Below are 15554 nucleotides of genomic sequence, written 5' to 3'. Positions count from 1 at the left end.
TTAGTATAAATTTTAGTTATAATATATTTTATATATCCATAAATATTTATTGTTAAAATTATTAGTTATATAAAAATAAATGCGTATCATGTGAAATATATATTAAAATAATAATAATAATTATATTGATTTTTAATAATTTTATTCGGTACGTACGAATGGATACAAAATTACAGTGCTGAATCATAATTGGTTGATAATTAATTAAACAATGAAACATTGGTTCATGCAAGTCATCACGTTTTGGACAACATGTGATCTCCTACAAAACTTTAAAATTTTAGGGACATAATGATTTAGGAATTAGTTGTAAAATTTGGATATATTTTAAGAGTTTCCAACATATTTAAACCTATAATAATATAATACTTTTTCTTCCATTGTTACTCATTTTAATAACTCAGTCGTGCATCTTGCGTTTCATTTTTCTAACAATATATTAATGTAGCAGTATTCTTAATAGTTTCCATCCTTGTCAATTTTTCTTCTATGAACACATGGTGGCTGAGTTGAGGGGAAGTACTTAGAAACAGAAACACAGAGATGGAACCAGAAACATCTCTGAACTTTACTTTGATGCTGACTTTCTTACTTTATCTGAACTTGGTTATGGGAGTGCTGAGCGTTGATCATTATCGCAGAGTTGACTTTCCTGATGAATTCGTTTTTGGTTCAGGCACCTCTGCTTATCAGGTTAATTATCTATATTTTCCTTTTATGCCAAATCCTTGCAGCTTTGTTATTAATTATAATTAAACATGTGATTATGAACAGGTGGAAGGAGCTTCTAACGAAGATGGGAGAACTCCTAGCATCTGGGATACCTTTGCCCATGCGGGTTATTTTCTTTTGTTTCTCTTCTCATTCCTCTTATTAATTAATTATCGGTTTTCTTAATTTTGGAAGGTTATATGCTTAATTTTGAAAAATTGGTCTTTGTTAATTAAAACATGTTTTGTTTTTTTACTCACAACACGTATTATTATCTTACGAGATAATAGCACACTAGAACATAGATGATGAAAATCTCATAAAAGCACCTTTATGATTACTTGGACACAAACCAGTTGGCACCTTCTAAAGATTCCAACTGGCAACTAGTTGCAACCATTTGGGCTTCTCTGTAGCTAGCTATATATCCATGTGTTTGCCGCACGAATTATCAATGAACTAAAATACTTTTCTTTGTTAAAAATAAATTTAGTCACAAGTCTTCACTTATTATGCTTTTGGAATAGTAATTCGCAATAAGGTATGAGAGCTTATGTGACTAATCTTATCAGTTCATGACTAACGTTCTCCTTTTTATCACATCGACAAATCTAAAGAAGTCGCATATATAATGTATCTATAAAGAAAAAAGCTGCATATATATATATATATATATATATATATATATATATATATATATATATATATATATATATATATATATATCAGATATGTTAAGTTTACACATCTTAATTTTTTCCAAGATTTTAGCCACTATTGGATGAACAAAAATCTAAAAGTTTAGCATGTACAAGGGTTATTCCTTTTTATGCTATCATTTTCTATAAACAGTGTATGAGCATGGAGAAAATGGAGATCTAGCCTGTGATGGGTACCACAAATATAAGGTAAACAATAAATAATACACTAGGCTTCAGTCTTTTTACTTTTGCCCAGTAAAGCATTCTGAGTCACCATATAATCAGTGGAAATTTAAATAAATTGAGGAAAAATCAGATTAAAACAATGCAACTTTTAGTTCACTTCACTTTTTTCTACAAAAAATTTATAATGCAGGAAGATGTGCAACTCATGGTGGAAACAGGTCTGGAAGCCTATAGATTTTCCATTTCTTGGTCGAGACTGATACCAAGTATTTTACTAAACTTAAACTTGAGTACATAAAACATTCAGTTTTGATTTTCTTTATTTCCTTCCCAGTAATGCTAACGCCTTTTGAAAATGCTTTTATTTTTCTGCTCAGATGGTAGAGGACCTGTCAATCCCAAGGGATTACAGTATTACAACAATCTTATTAATGAACTTATTAGCAAAGGTTAATTACGAGTTTCTTAATTTATATAAAAATGCAAGATGAAACGCGTATTGAAACCAATTCTGTTTCTTCAGCTAACTGATCCTTGAACAGGAATCCAACCACATGTCACACTACACAACTGTGATCTTCCGCAGGCACTTGAGGATGAATATGGAGGATGGGTTAGTCGTGATATCATGTATGTTTGTGTGCTTTAGCAGTTCAATCAAAATGTTGTTTCAAACTTCTAGTATATACTTGTTGATTGAGGAGATATAAGGTTAGTCTAGTGGTGAAGGAAGGAGGGAGGGGGGAGAGGTTGCAAGTTTGAATCCCCCGCTAACAAAACTAACAATACTAATAACTAACATTTGCCTATCTAAAAAAATAATATACTTGTTGATTGAAATAAGACTGTTGTCAATTTCATTAGATCTTTAAAAGCAGGCACTGTGACTATCCTACTTTATGGTTCTATGGCTAATACTACTATTCTTTTCTCTTTTTAGTATTCATTCTCATTCCTCTTGCTCATCCGATCCATGGCCTACCACACTTGACACTTTCAATGTTGTGAATAATTCTTTTTTTAACATGTTTTTTCTTATTTTTAGAATACATCGTCCTTAAATTACAGCCGTAAACAGAATTGAGGCCAATGAATAAAGAAATTGCTTGAATGTCAATGCAGAAGAGACTTCACAAACTATGCAGATGTGTGTTTTAGAGAGTTTGGTGATAGAGTCCAGTACTGGACTACTGTGAATGAGCCCAATGCCTTTGCCTTGGGTGGCTATGATCAAGGAACCTCCCCTCCTCAGCGATGTTCTCCCCCATTTTGCACTACAAACAGCACTAGGGGCAACTCAACATATGAACCCTACTTGGCAGTTCATCATATTTTGTTATCACATTCTTCAGCCGTGAGATTGTATAGAAGAAAGTATAGGGTACATCACCTAATCTTTTTCCATTGTGTATTTTACTTCATGGATTTTTTTTTTCAAAACTATTGTTACTTTCTAGGTGTTGGGATCTCAACATAGAATGTTCATGATTCCATAGAAACAAAATTAAATTAAATTGCAGGACCAACAACATGGATATGTTGGTATCTCTGTCTATACATTTGGGTTCATTCCTCTTACAGATTCAGAGAAAGACAAGGCAGCCTCCCAAAGAGCCCGTGATTTTTTAGTTGGTTGGTAAGTTACAAATCCTAACATTAGCGGTTATACTTCTGTTTCCATTATGTTCTTTTCTTTTTATCTGTACTCAAGAGTCTTGACAGGTGAATGTATGAGTATGATTGAAGATTCCATTTATGTTAAACCTTGTGTATATGATTGAAGTATTTGTAGTTCCTTACTTATAAGCCTAAAATTTTTGGTTTCTAGTATTTTTTGTTGTTGTTGATGATGAGTGATGACTATGATAACAAATTCATGTGAAGGATATGGCAGTTTTACTTTTATGTGCCTGCTTTATTGCAGGATTATTGAACCCTTGGTGCATGGAGACTATCCCATTTCCATGAAGAAAAATGCAGGTGCAAGAATTCCAACCTTCACAACTCGTGAATCCGAACAACTTAAGGGTTCAAGTGACTTTATAGGCGTAATTTACTACAACAATGTTAATGTCACGGACAATCCTGATGCTCTGAAGACCCCACTTAGAGATATCCTAGCAGACATGGCTGCAAGTTTAATCTGTACGCATTTTGTTATGTTTGAGCTTAATGAATTCAAAGGATTGAAGTTGAAGTTACTCAAATAAGCATGATGTACTAATTGTATTCATCGCATCTTTTTTTATGATATTTTGAAATTTTCAACTGATTGGACTTTAACTTCATTCAAGGCATATGATTCTCCAATAATTTGCTCAATCATGTCTATCACTTATTCTTGAATAGCTGGTGGAGCAAGTTGAATCATTCACCATCTTTCCTTGGTTTTGCAGATTTACAGGATCTATTTTCAGAGGAAGAGGTAGAGTTGAAAAATAAGCTTGAATTTATTCTCTTAATTAATTACTTCATTGTATAACTATTTGGCATTACTTGACTCAGTATCCTGTCACACCATGGAGTTTGCGGGAAGAGCTGAATAACTTCCAGCTCCATTATGGCAATCCTCCTATATTCATTCATGAAAATGGTCCCTCCTTCTCTCTCCTAAATAAACTTTCATACAATAGCAATGCATCTTTATGAGGGAACTGCTCTTTTTTTTATTATTGAACAACGGACATTTTTTTGTTAAAATAGACAAAGCCATTAAATAGCACTAGACATTTGGCGTCTCCCATCATCATAATGATTCTTCACATTGGCACCACCCCACCTTGTTTGCACATTCTCAATTGAATTGTAAAACTTAAGAATCAATGGATTTATTAAAAATTTGGTGAATCATTTATAACACACGCTGTCATTGTGGCACAAGGTGAGTTCAAATGGATTGAACTATCAATGAAAACTTGGCTTGTCTTGTTAGGTCAACGGACAATGAGCAATTCATCACTTCAAGATGTGTCAAGGGTGAAATACTTGCAAGGAAATATTGGTGGCGTGCTTGATGCCCTGAGGTATGAAGTCCTTGCTTCATTTTTTTCTCCTCGACAACCATATCATATAACTAATTTTCTTCACCATTACAAGAAGTTTTTAATAATTGATTGTGAATCTATTGAACCATATAGTTATATTGGGTTGTTGATATTCATCTTAAGAGCAAGTTACTTATTTAATGAATGAAACAAAATCCAAAACAGAACTGAAATAAGTCCCTAAAATTAACACTTCGGATTGTGATGTGCTTTCTAATAATCCTGAATTTTTCTCAGAGATGGATCAAACATAAAGGGGTATTTTGCATGGTCTTTTCTGGATTTATTTGAATTGCTGGCTGGATACAAATCGAGCTTCGGCCTATACTATGTTGATAGGGATGATCCAGAGCTGAAGAGATACCCAAAGCTATCTGCAAAATGGTACAAATGGTTTTTGAGAGGAACTATTGAACTCAAGAAGGATGCATCATTTGATTCTGTTGGCCATTTATTTCAATAGGTTCTATAATTTTTTGTATTACAACATTGTTGCATAGTGGTGTGTTTGACTTTCCGCTTCTATAAGAGATAAGGAATAAAATAGATGATTAAAAAAAAGAATAAGGAGCATTTTTGTAACTTCGTATTTAAAATCATTTTTCACTTATGTTTACTTCTGAATTCAATTATTTAATATGAATTCATCTTATGTGAAAAAAAAATATATGAATTCATCTTTAAATTTATAATAAAAGGAATAATCAATAATGCAAATTTGGCTGATTTAGACGAAAATTCGACATAATAGATACATCTTCATTTCTGTCAATTTTCACTTGTTTTTTTTTTCTCATTTTCATATATTTTTGAAAAATGTGAATACATTATAATCAATTTATTGAAAGAGGGTTACTATTCAGTACGAAGGTTTTTATGCATGAAATGCACGATAGTACACTAGTAAAGCTTTTTAAGGTGAGCAATTTTTTAATAAAAAATTTGTACTCTATTGACAAAAATATGTTAGGGTCTGCTAGGGTTTCACGAGAACTCTCGGTGGAGGAGAAAGACCTGGTGGATAGGAGCGCTAAAAAGATTACAGGAGAGGGGGATCATGCGTTTACGGGTGACTCTTCTTAGCCGGTGAACTATGAAGATGTTATTGATATGAACAAAGTGTCGAAGTCATATACGAAGGCAGTGTTAGGGAGAAAATGAGTTTCATTACAGAGAGAAGATGAAGAGGACATGGATCATGATTATGTGTTTACTGAGGATGAGGAAGAAGACGGGGATGAGTTTTGTGGACTGGGGATTGAAGAGAGAAAGTTGGGGGAGTATGAGTGTTTGACACTTATTTTGTCTAAAAGCGAAGAGAAGAGGATACAAAGACCCTAGTCTAGTGCTGTTATTGTAAAGTTGTTAGGTTGAAAAATAAGGTTTAAGGCCCTAGAGACGAGACTTAAGCAAATATGGGTAAGGAATAGGGTTATCCATGTGATTGACCTAGTCAATGACTATTTCCTAGTCCAGTTTTCTAATAAGTAGGATAAGACTAAAGCGTTGACTGAGGATCCATAGTTGATATATGACCATTATTTAATAGTCCAAGAATGGAGCCCAAATTTTCACGTTTAAAATGAAGCAATAGAGAAGGTAGAAGTGTGGGTACACTTATCTAAGTTACCAATTGATTACTATGATGTGAAGGTCTTACATGTTGTGGGTGACAGGATTGGGAGGACACTAAGAGTTGATAAGAATGTGTTTTCTCAAGAAAGGGTAAATATGTTAGGCTATGTGTTGAAGTGGACTTGACAAAATCCCTTTTAGCTCTTTTTGAAATCAACTAGTGATTTTACAAAATTGGGTATGACGGGTTTCACCTTTTATGTCTCGTGTACGAGAAGTTTGGTCACTATGTAGAGGGATGTCCTAAGAAAGATGAGTAGCATTCATGGAATAGGCAATATGAAGTTGTTGATGATAATGGTTAGGGATGGAAGGACTTAAGAGTGGGCGAACATAAACCTAAAAGTCCTTGAATGTAGTGAAAAAGACAAGGCGTCATAGGAAAGGGAAAAAGAGAGACAATGGAGATCTTAATTCGATGCATAATCAAGGATCTAGCTATGGGATTTTGAGTAGACATCAAGATGAGGATAACCAAACAGGAGCAGGGAAACAACCAATGGTCTCAATAGTTAATGAGATAAGAGAAAATATGGTGACTAATGGAAATAAAGGATGGGGAGTTGACATAGGTGTTGGTAGTTCTTAGAAAAACATGTAGGGAATGTCAGGGCATGGGCAGTCAAAGGCCAATTTTGTTTATGAAAAGAAGACAAAGGTGGGATCCAAGGAGAAAGTTATAGTTTTAAGATCTGCTATGATTAATTTGGAGAAAAACAATGGGAATATCATCCCTAGGAAGAAAAAGGTCAATCATGGTGGGATTGTTGGTGGGGTTATCAAGGAAAATAATAAGGTTATTATAGTTAATCAAGATATGGAAGTGCAAAGAGCCCATGCATATGAGGAAGTGTCCCCTCACCAGATGATGCAAGAGGGGTCTTCATCAATCTTTCATCAACCTCGTCCTCCAAACTTAATAGTGGATGCCCAACATGGTAATCAATGCGTGGAAATGTCTAGTCCAGGCACCATGGTTCCCTTGGAGGGGACATAAATGGTGGATATGGATTGTGTGATGGAGACACCACTTAGTGTGGGTATGAATAGACAAAATAATAGAATTCTCATTTGGAATCGTAGAGGTGCTACCAATCCCTCCTTTTATAGATATCGCAAATAGTATTTTGATGTGCATAAACTTGATATGCTAGTTATCCTAGAAACTAGATTGGATCCCTTGAGACTCCAGAAAACCTTTATAAAGTTGGGGTTTGATGCTTTTGAATATTTGGAGACTAGGGGCTATGTTGGGGGTATTTGTGTGGTCTGGAAAAAGAATAAAATGGATGTTGTTGTTCACAAAACTCACTTCTAGTTTATCCATTTGAAGGTAAGGTTCATTAATGGTCCTTGGTGGTGGTTTTCTCCGGTGTATGCAAGTCCCCTAAAGAGTATGAGGAGTGATTTGTGGAAGGCCGTTCTACATCTAGCTTAGACCAAGTCCGATGCTTGGTTACTAGGAGGGGACTTTAACAATATTGCCAAGATGGAAGAGAAGAAAGGCAGAGCTCAAGTTTCTGATAAGTGTCGTATTTTTAGAGATAGAATCCAATCTAGTTGGTTGATGGACTTGGGCAATTAGAGGTCTATATTTACTTGGAGAGGCCATCAATGTATTTTTAAAAGGCTTGATCGAGCCTTGTGTAATGATCAATGGAGAATTACTTTTCCTAATGTTGGTGTGAGAGTTCTTCCCCATGTTGAGTTCTCAGACGTTCATCCCATTCTTATCTCGCTAAACTCTATGTCTCTTTTTCCCTTCAAAAGAAGGTTTAGATTTGAATGTGCCTAGATTTCCCATGCTTCTTATAGATAGTTTATGGAAGAATAGTGGAGGAATGATGTTGATTTGATTCATAATGTAGTTAACATGGAGCATCAATTTACTGAGTGGAAGTACAATGTCCTTGGAAGTATTAATGTGAGGAAGAAGAACCTCTTGGCCAAGATAGGTGGTATCCAAAGAAGAATCTAGGAGAGTTGCGGTAATAACTTTCTTTTTAGGTTGGAAAAAGATTTATAGAGGCAATTGGACTTGGTTCTTCACCATGAAGCGATGTCTTGGTATCAAAGATCCCGTAAAAAGTGACTTCAAGATGGTGATTGTAATACAAGATATTACCATCTAAAAACCATCATCAGAAATAAAAAGCAAGCTATTCAAAATGCTGCATAATGAGGAAGGAGTTTGGGTTGATGATGAAGAAAGAATTAAGGATATGCTAAATGCCTTTTATCATAATATTTTTTGGAATGATGATTTTGTTAGAATTTCTTGTGGAACTGATTTGTCCTTTCCTTCGATCTCTTATTAGACTTCAAAGTTGGTTGGTTTATGAGGAAGTTAAGCAGGCCTTGTTTGACATGGGTCCCTGAAAAGCCCTTGGGCTAGATGGTTACCCTACGGGCTTTTATCAAGATGCTTAGACCATTGTTAAAGATAGTTTTCTCATAACTTGCCAACTTTTATGATTTCATTCAGATAGAATTGTCACTGTTAACCAAACTCATATTTGTCTAATTCCTAAAATATCTCATCGTGAGTTTGTTAGCTAGTTTAGGCCCACTTCCCGGAAAAAAGAACAAAATAATAACATATAACAAAATCTTTCAAAATAGTGATATGTGTAAAGGTAGGGATAAAAAAGTAAATTTAACAGCCTAGCCTTTTCTTATCCTGTAAATAGATAGATTTATTTTTCTAAATCAATTTTATCTTAATCTTAAAATTTCTTTATCAAAATAAAAAAAATTGAACCAAATAAATGACTATTCTTGTGTTATTTTATTTCCTCCTGAGCCGGTCCGGTCCGGTCCGGTCCGGTTCAGTCAGAATCGGCTTTAAAGTTTTAACATAAAGCGAAGGCTGAGACAGATGTCTCCTGCGTTACAAGTTGCGTTCCGAGCTTGCCAACGCAAACGTATCGAGCCAGCCTCACAAGCTAGGGTTCTTCACCGCGCTCCACCCTTCTTCCCTCTCCCTTCGTCCCCTCCAATTGGTACCAATATCTTCGACTCCGATTCCTTTCTTTAATTACTTTTCCCTCTCTTTTCTCTCCAAATCCCTAATCTCAGATTTCGATTTCTTTTATTCCATTCTTAACGCGCCTCTGTTCACCCACCTTTCTTTTTCATTTCCATCCGCGAGTTCCATGGATTTTGTTCATTCAATTTATTGCTGTAACTCGCTCACGCAGGCACCAAATTTCGTTTATCCCTGAGCGGATCTATTTTAATTTAATTTGTGAAATTTTGGCAAAAAAAATGAAAAACCCGCTACCACTTGAAACAATGAGCGTTTTGTTTGAAATTTAAATATAAGTAGCTTTGTCCTACTTTTGATCGGTGTCCTCGTGCTTGAAATGAAATTGTAAACTTTTTCATGTTTGTTAGTTCATCGTTATAATTGTTTTGAATATTCATTCACACTTGTTTTGTCCTTTGATGTAGGAATGTGTTTGTGACTTCATATGCTGGTAGTTGACATTTTGAAATTGTAACTGTGGTGGGAGCAATAATATATTTTGACATCATCATGGAGATACAGACTTGTGGCAGGCCGATTGACTCCTTGCTAGAGAAAGTGCTTTGTATGAATATTCTGTCGTCTGATTACTTCAAGGAGCTCTATCGATTGAAAACGTATCACGAAGTTATTGATGAGATCTACAATCAAGTTGATCACGTGGAGCCATGGATGACTGGGAATTGTCGCGGTCCTTCAACTGCATTTTGTCTTCTGTACAAGTTTTTTACTATGAAGCTCACCGTCAAGCAAATGCACGGGCTGTTAAAGCACCCCGATTCTCCTTACATAAGAGCGGTGTGTACACGTGCCTGACAATGAATATCGGACTTTACTGATTTTCTGTTTAGGGGTGAAAACATTCTGTGTTCATTATGGTATGCTTGTTTGTGCCTGAAAATTTTGTTGGTTTGTGCATTGATTTTCTGCTGACCATTTCTAATCAAGTTTAGGAATTTATGCTTGCTTTGAATAGTTGGTTATTTTCTACATCACAAGAGGAGATGCATGCACGTGAGACTATTTAATTGTATCGGAATCACTTGTTTGTAGCATAACTAATATATCTTGCATAGTTGAATTGCCATAACAGAGCCTAAACTGAATGTGTTGGTGGATTTTTGTTGAGTTGTCAAATGTAAGGTAGCCAAAATTGCATGTTAGATTGTAGGATTGTATGTTTCCATGATTTATGCTTGCTACCACGATCTCAGTCACACTCAAACACATCATTTGGTGAGATTGTCTGGTCTTGCTGTGATTAACTTTTTAATAAATGAATGTGTGTGTGTGTATTCTGGGATAGATTTCTTTGTTCATCATACACTTATCACTTTTTTATTTGCATTACTTGGGAATTATCCACTTTCATTTTGATTTGAGGTGGCCATGTTGTTATGGTTGCTTTATACCTTGTAGAACACATTTTGATTTTAATTGATGTAATTTTTATTTTCTCTTTATCTGTCTCTTCTCTCTGTGGTTGTGGTAAAGTATCATTTGGAGGAAAAAGGCAAAAGAAATGAAAACCTATTTTGTTTCAGTAACTACGTATTGCATAGTACATAAGAAATTATCAATCTCCCCACTTTCAAGTTGCTTCTAAAAATAATTTCTTTGAACGAACAATTGGTTTCTTTCTTGTAATAATTCAGTTCCTGAGAGCAAACCTTGGCACATTGGTAAGGATTTTTGCTTTATGATCCCAGAGATCATGGGTTCAAATCTTTGAAACAATCTCTCCATTTGCGGCAGTAAGGCTGCATACATCTACCCTCCCCAAAACCTATTAGGTAGGAGGCCTTGTGACTTGGTTATCTTTAATAATTCAATTCATCTTTTCCTTTTTAAGTCAAATTGTTACGATGTCAGGACTGTGCTAACCTGCATCTTATATCTATCTATCTATCTATCTATCTATATATATATATATATATATATATTTTTTTTTTTTTTCCTTTTTTCTGTTGATCTCAAGTTTGTTTAATGAGATGAAGGATGATGCGATTATATTCTGCTTGGCATCAAAATAGAGACTGTGTTCTGTATGCAACATTCTCATTAGTGGTTTTTTCCCTGTACGTTTTTCTTAAGCTCTGTATTGATTATTTTTATTGTTTATAGGTTGGATTTCTCTATCTGAGATATTGTGCTGATCCGAAGACACTATGGAATTGGTTTGAGTCATATGTAAAAGATGATGAGGTATGATGACATGGCTATGATCTTTCTATATTCTGATTTTTTTTCCTATAATTTTTTACTTAAAATTAATAGATCATTGCCTTCTTTCATTTGTGTGTACTTTCTTCATGCCTCAAGTTGGATTTGATCAAAGTGGTGAAGCATGGGTATAATTTTTTTGTTATTCCATTTTGCATTTGTCTAAGCACTGAAAATACCATTGCTATATATGGAGCCATGCTAATAGCATGTCTTGTCAAAATATTTTGTGGGCCAAGTTTTTTCATATGATCTGCTTTTAAACAAACCTGTTTTTGGTAATTGATAGATGTTTTGCCCATTCATTCCTTTGCTTTGTAAGATAATTACTTGTTTGGGTTTCAGTTGTCTTGAATTATCTCCAATCTTGGAATATCATTTAAAGTGCTCCCTTAATTAATATATAAATTATTATTCATTTTAAATTTTGATGCTGTGTTTCAGGAATTTTCTCCCGGATCTAATGGTCGAATGACTACAATGGGTGTATATGTCCGTGATTTGCTTCTTGGACAGGTTTGTTATCCTTAAATCTTTCAGGCTATATTTTACATAAGAGCATGCTTCCTGGTTTACCCTCTTTGGACTCATGCTTCTGTTTTGCTTGTAGACAATGAAATGAATTTACATGATAGATTGGCAAATTATACCCTGACCTTTTTGACTTAGAGATTTTTAAATGTATGCCACACAATGGCAAGGGAAAAAAATCATTTGATTCGAGTACTAGTTAAACTGAGAATTCTCTCTTCAGAGCTCTCCTACCAGAATTCAGATGCATCACAAGATTGCAGATGCAGATATGTCCCTCATCATCCCATAATTTGGAGTAACAGTATGAGGTGCTTTCGGTATCTTTGGACATAAAACTTTTATACCTACCAGTAATTTCTGATAAGAATTAGTTCCAAAGAATCTTCCTTTTATTTCTTTCACATTCTTTTTTTGATTGCATGCTCATGATGGTTGATTTCTCATCTCTAGAGCCACTACTCTGAGGCTTCCAGTAAAAAAATTGAGTACTTTTTCATCTAGTTGCTTTAGAGTAGAACCTCTGCCTGAAAGACATGCATGTTATCAATTTAGCACGTACAGATTAGTTTGATCCCCGGAAATAAATTGATAAAATTAAAAATCAATGACAAGTGTATCTTTCAGGGACTAAAGTGAGATCTTTCTCATTTCACTTATCATCATTTCTTCTTTTCTTTTCTTTTCTTTTTCCTTTTCTTTCTGAGATTGAGCTGATGTTTGTCTTTTTCATTGTTAATTTGCATTTTTGTTTCACCTGCAAATTTTATTTACCAGTTGTTTGTTACCTGATAGTATTAGACGATCCAGGTCTCACTTTTTACACCACCTCTAGTTGGGTATGTACTTCTGGCGTTGGAACATGTTCTAACTTTCAAGTCTTATGGAGCTATAATCCCTGTCTGTCTTTTTCTATTTATCTTCAAGTCTTTTTGGATTATCCTTTATGAAGCTTAATTTCTTTGAGGTCTTATAGAAAGATGTAGGCTAAATTGATAAATAATTTCTTTCTACTCGGCAATTTATGTCTTCAACCATTGTAACCTAATACATGGTAACAGTGGCTGGCCATATTATCATGCAGACAAGTACTAACTACCATTCTGTGTTATATAATATGTAGCTGTCCATCCTGAAATTTGGGAGGTTCAGTGTCAAAAGTCATCAAGTTTTGCTTGTACTTTTCTACTCTAGTTGATATGTATGTAAATGAGAGTTTGTCTGAGTTTCTATGTAAGGTGCTGGTTTGTTGGATTGTAAGTTTGTTTCAGTTTGTATTTTCATTTGCATTTTGATATTTATGTTATGGATGCATATTAACTTTAAGTTTGTATGTGTAAAATAATTCTATATAATGTAAACTTAATGTTTTTTTTAATTATATAGCATATCCAACATTCAGTCTTTGACTGAAACTCTTGGAGAATAAATATTCTCAAGCCTGAGGTTGAACCTAGTTTTTTTTTTTTGTGTGTGTGTGTGTGTGAATTGATATTCTTGCCCATGAGACTGAATGTATCCTTGCTTTGATGGTTTCTACTTGTGTTAATTACTTAATTAGCTATGCTGCTAGAATGTTATTGGTAACTAAATTTGTTTTTTGCTTTCCTGATTAATTGTAAGGGCTTTTATAATGCTTATTGTTCACATTCCTAATACATGGTATTGTAAATTTTGAAGATGTACCGAGGATTTGTGTTAATTGCAACCCCTTGTTTCCCCTAAACAACTGATTCCGTTTCTGGAGTGGGGGAGTTGCTGGGACCCCCCTCCCCGCCAGCAGAAAGTGAGAGGCTTTAGAGGCCTTATAAGTACTTCGTATAAGGCTCTAGATGCCTTCCCAAAATCTTGAGGACTAAAAACTGAGTGATTCAAACTTATGGATATTTTTTATTCAAATGAAGGAGCAATAAATGCAAGAACTGAAACATCTAATTATGTTTTTAATGCATGGAAGGATTCTAGAGAGAGACACACATATAGTTCTTTCTATTCTCCCGTATAGTTAGTATTTATATCAATGTTAAATGTTTCTTTGGGTTAAGTGGTTACTACCTCTTCATGGTAGTTGTCATCTTTGTTCTGTGTTGATGTTTTATGATTTTGGGAATGTTGTGCATGGTACTATATGCCTTGGTTGGCAGACTTGATTGGTGCAGTTCCCAAGTTTACGATACCCCTTTAATACCTGATTATTTAACTATACTTTAAGGGATTGATGAGTCTGTTCTGCTGTTGCAGTATTATTTCGACACACTGTTTCCTCGCATCCCTGTTCCTGTATTGCGGCAGGTTGTGTCTAATCTTGAAAAGTTGAAGCTCCCCTCTACACATTCTGGTTCAACAGGGGAAACTACTCGTCATGGTTCTGATGATACTGCCCGTAGACCACCTTCTGTTAAAGCTGCCCTTTCAGTCTCTTTTGGTCAGCGGGCTCCACACCGGGCTTCCACAAGAGATTCTTCACCTATTCGCCGTACATTACCTTCTCATGAAAAAAATGGCAGTGATGACATAAGAAGATCTCCAAGTAATCGCCGCAGCCAGAGCCGTGAATATCCTGATAGGGAGAGGGATAGGGACCGAGACCGGTCACAGTCCAGAGACAGGGATCGGGAACGTGATAGAGACAGGGATCGGGAACGTGATAGGGACAGATACCGTGACCGAGATAGGAACAGGGAGTGGGAGCGAGATCGAGATCGAGACCGGGAAAGATACAGGGATCATGACTCGGAAAGAGATCAGGATAGGGACAGAATCAGGAGGAATAATGAGCGGGAAAGAGAGAGAGAGAGGATTTACGATTATGACAAGAGGTCTAAGTACACAGAGAGAGAAAGCAGCCGGGATTATGACAATGGTAGTAGGCACTATCGTAGGAGCAGGAGTCGGAGCAGGAGCAGGAGTAGAAGTCGGAGCTTGCAAGCTGGCACTGGTTGGTATGAATCACGATCTAGTCCTCAGAGAGAGGAGAGTAAGAGAACTTCTGCTTCGAGTAATCTTGCTAAACTTAAAGATATGTATGGTGATTTAGGGGATAGTAAAGGAGATGCCAACATGGAAAGAATTCCTAGAAAGGATAGTGGAGGTGAAGAGGTTATTAGACTTGGCGGGTCTACTTGGAAGGATTAGTTATCATGGAATGCTTGTATCAGGTGTTGGATGGCTTTCATGGAGAAAAACATTGGGACTAGCCCTTTTGTTGCCAGATGTTTAGATTGGTGAATGCTATCTATAATTAGCATCATAGATAATGTATACTAAAATTTATTCCTGGTGCATTGAATTTCATGTTTTGTAATCGCAAGTTTTAGACTAAAAGATCATTTTATGTAGTCCTGAACTACCATGTTTACATTAATGGTTTAAACTTTGATATTTTACTTCGTTTCCGTACATATAAATAATTTAAGAATACTGTGTATTTTGAAACGCCTTCAGGAGGAAGATCGATAAGATATATGATGCCTTTATAATATGCTTCATGTAGCC

The 15554-nt window shown here is 35.3% G+C and overlaps 2 protein-coding genes across 4 annotated transcripts; both read left to right on the top strand.

The window, feature by feature from the left end:
• Positions 1-304: 304 nt before the first annotated feature.
• LOC100792223 (hydroxyisourate hydrolase) lies at positions 305-5258 on the top strand. Its single transcript, XM_003544920.4, has 13 exons — positions 305-693; positions 775-838; positions 1564-1619; positions 1789-1864; positions 1976-2047; positions 2141-2228; positions 2721-2979; positions 3119-3234; positions 3523-3743; positions 3995-4023; positions 4104-4191; positions 4531-4621; positions 4880-5258. Exons 1-13 carry the CDS (start codon positions 544-546, stop codon positions 5103-5105), a joined length of 1536 nt encoding a protein of 511 aa, XP_003544968.2. The 5' UTR covers positions 305-543; the 3' UTR covers positions 5106-5258.
• A 3868-nt stretch (positions 5259-9126) lies between these two features.
• On the top strand, positions 9127-15445 carry LOC100793812 (pre-mRNA splicing factor SR-like 1). 3 transcript variants are annotated; one of them, XM_026125429.2, is made up of 6 exons: positions 9127-9279; positions 9731-10103; positions 11430-11510; positions 11973-12044; positions 12283-12370; positions 14301-14343. In XM_026125429.2, the coding sequence occupies exons 2-5, from the start codon at positions 9816-9818 to the stop codon at positions 12349-12351; spliced, it is 510 nt and encodes a 169-aa protein (XP_025981214.1). In that variant the 5' UTR covers positions 9127-9279; positions 9731-9815; the 3' UTR covers positions 12352-12370; positions 14301-14343. The 3 variants fall into 3 exon arrangements, with proteins under 3 accessions (XP_025981214.1, XP_025981215.1, XP_003544972.1); XM_026125430.2 differs by lacking the exons at positions 12283-12370; positions 14301-14343 and adding an exon at positions 12139-12267; XM_003544924.5 differs by lacking the exon at positions 12283-12370 and having other exon boundaries at positions 9128-9279; positions 14301-15445.
• The last annotated feature ends 109 nt before the right edge of the window (positions 15446-15554 follow it).

This window comes from Glycine max, chromosome 14 (assembly GCF_000004515.6).
Source record: "Glycine max cultivar Williams 82 chromosome 14, Glycine_max_v4.0, whole genome shotgun sequence".
Classification (NCBI taxonomy): Eukaryota; Viridiplantae; Streptophyta; class Magnoliopsida; order Fabales; family Fabaceae; genus Glycine; species Glycine max.
The sequence above is the reverse complement of the archived record's forward strand: the minus strand, read 5'-3'. Positions and strand labels throughout refer to the sequence as shown.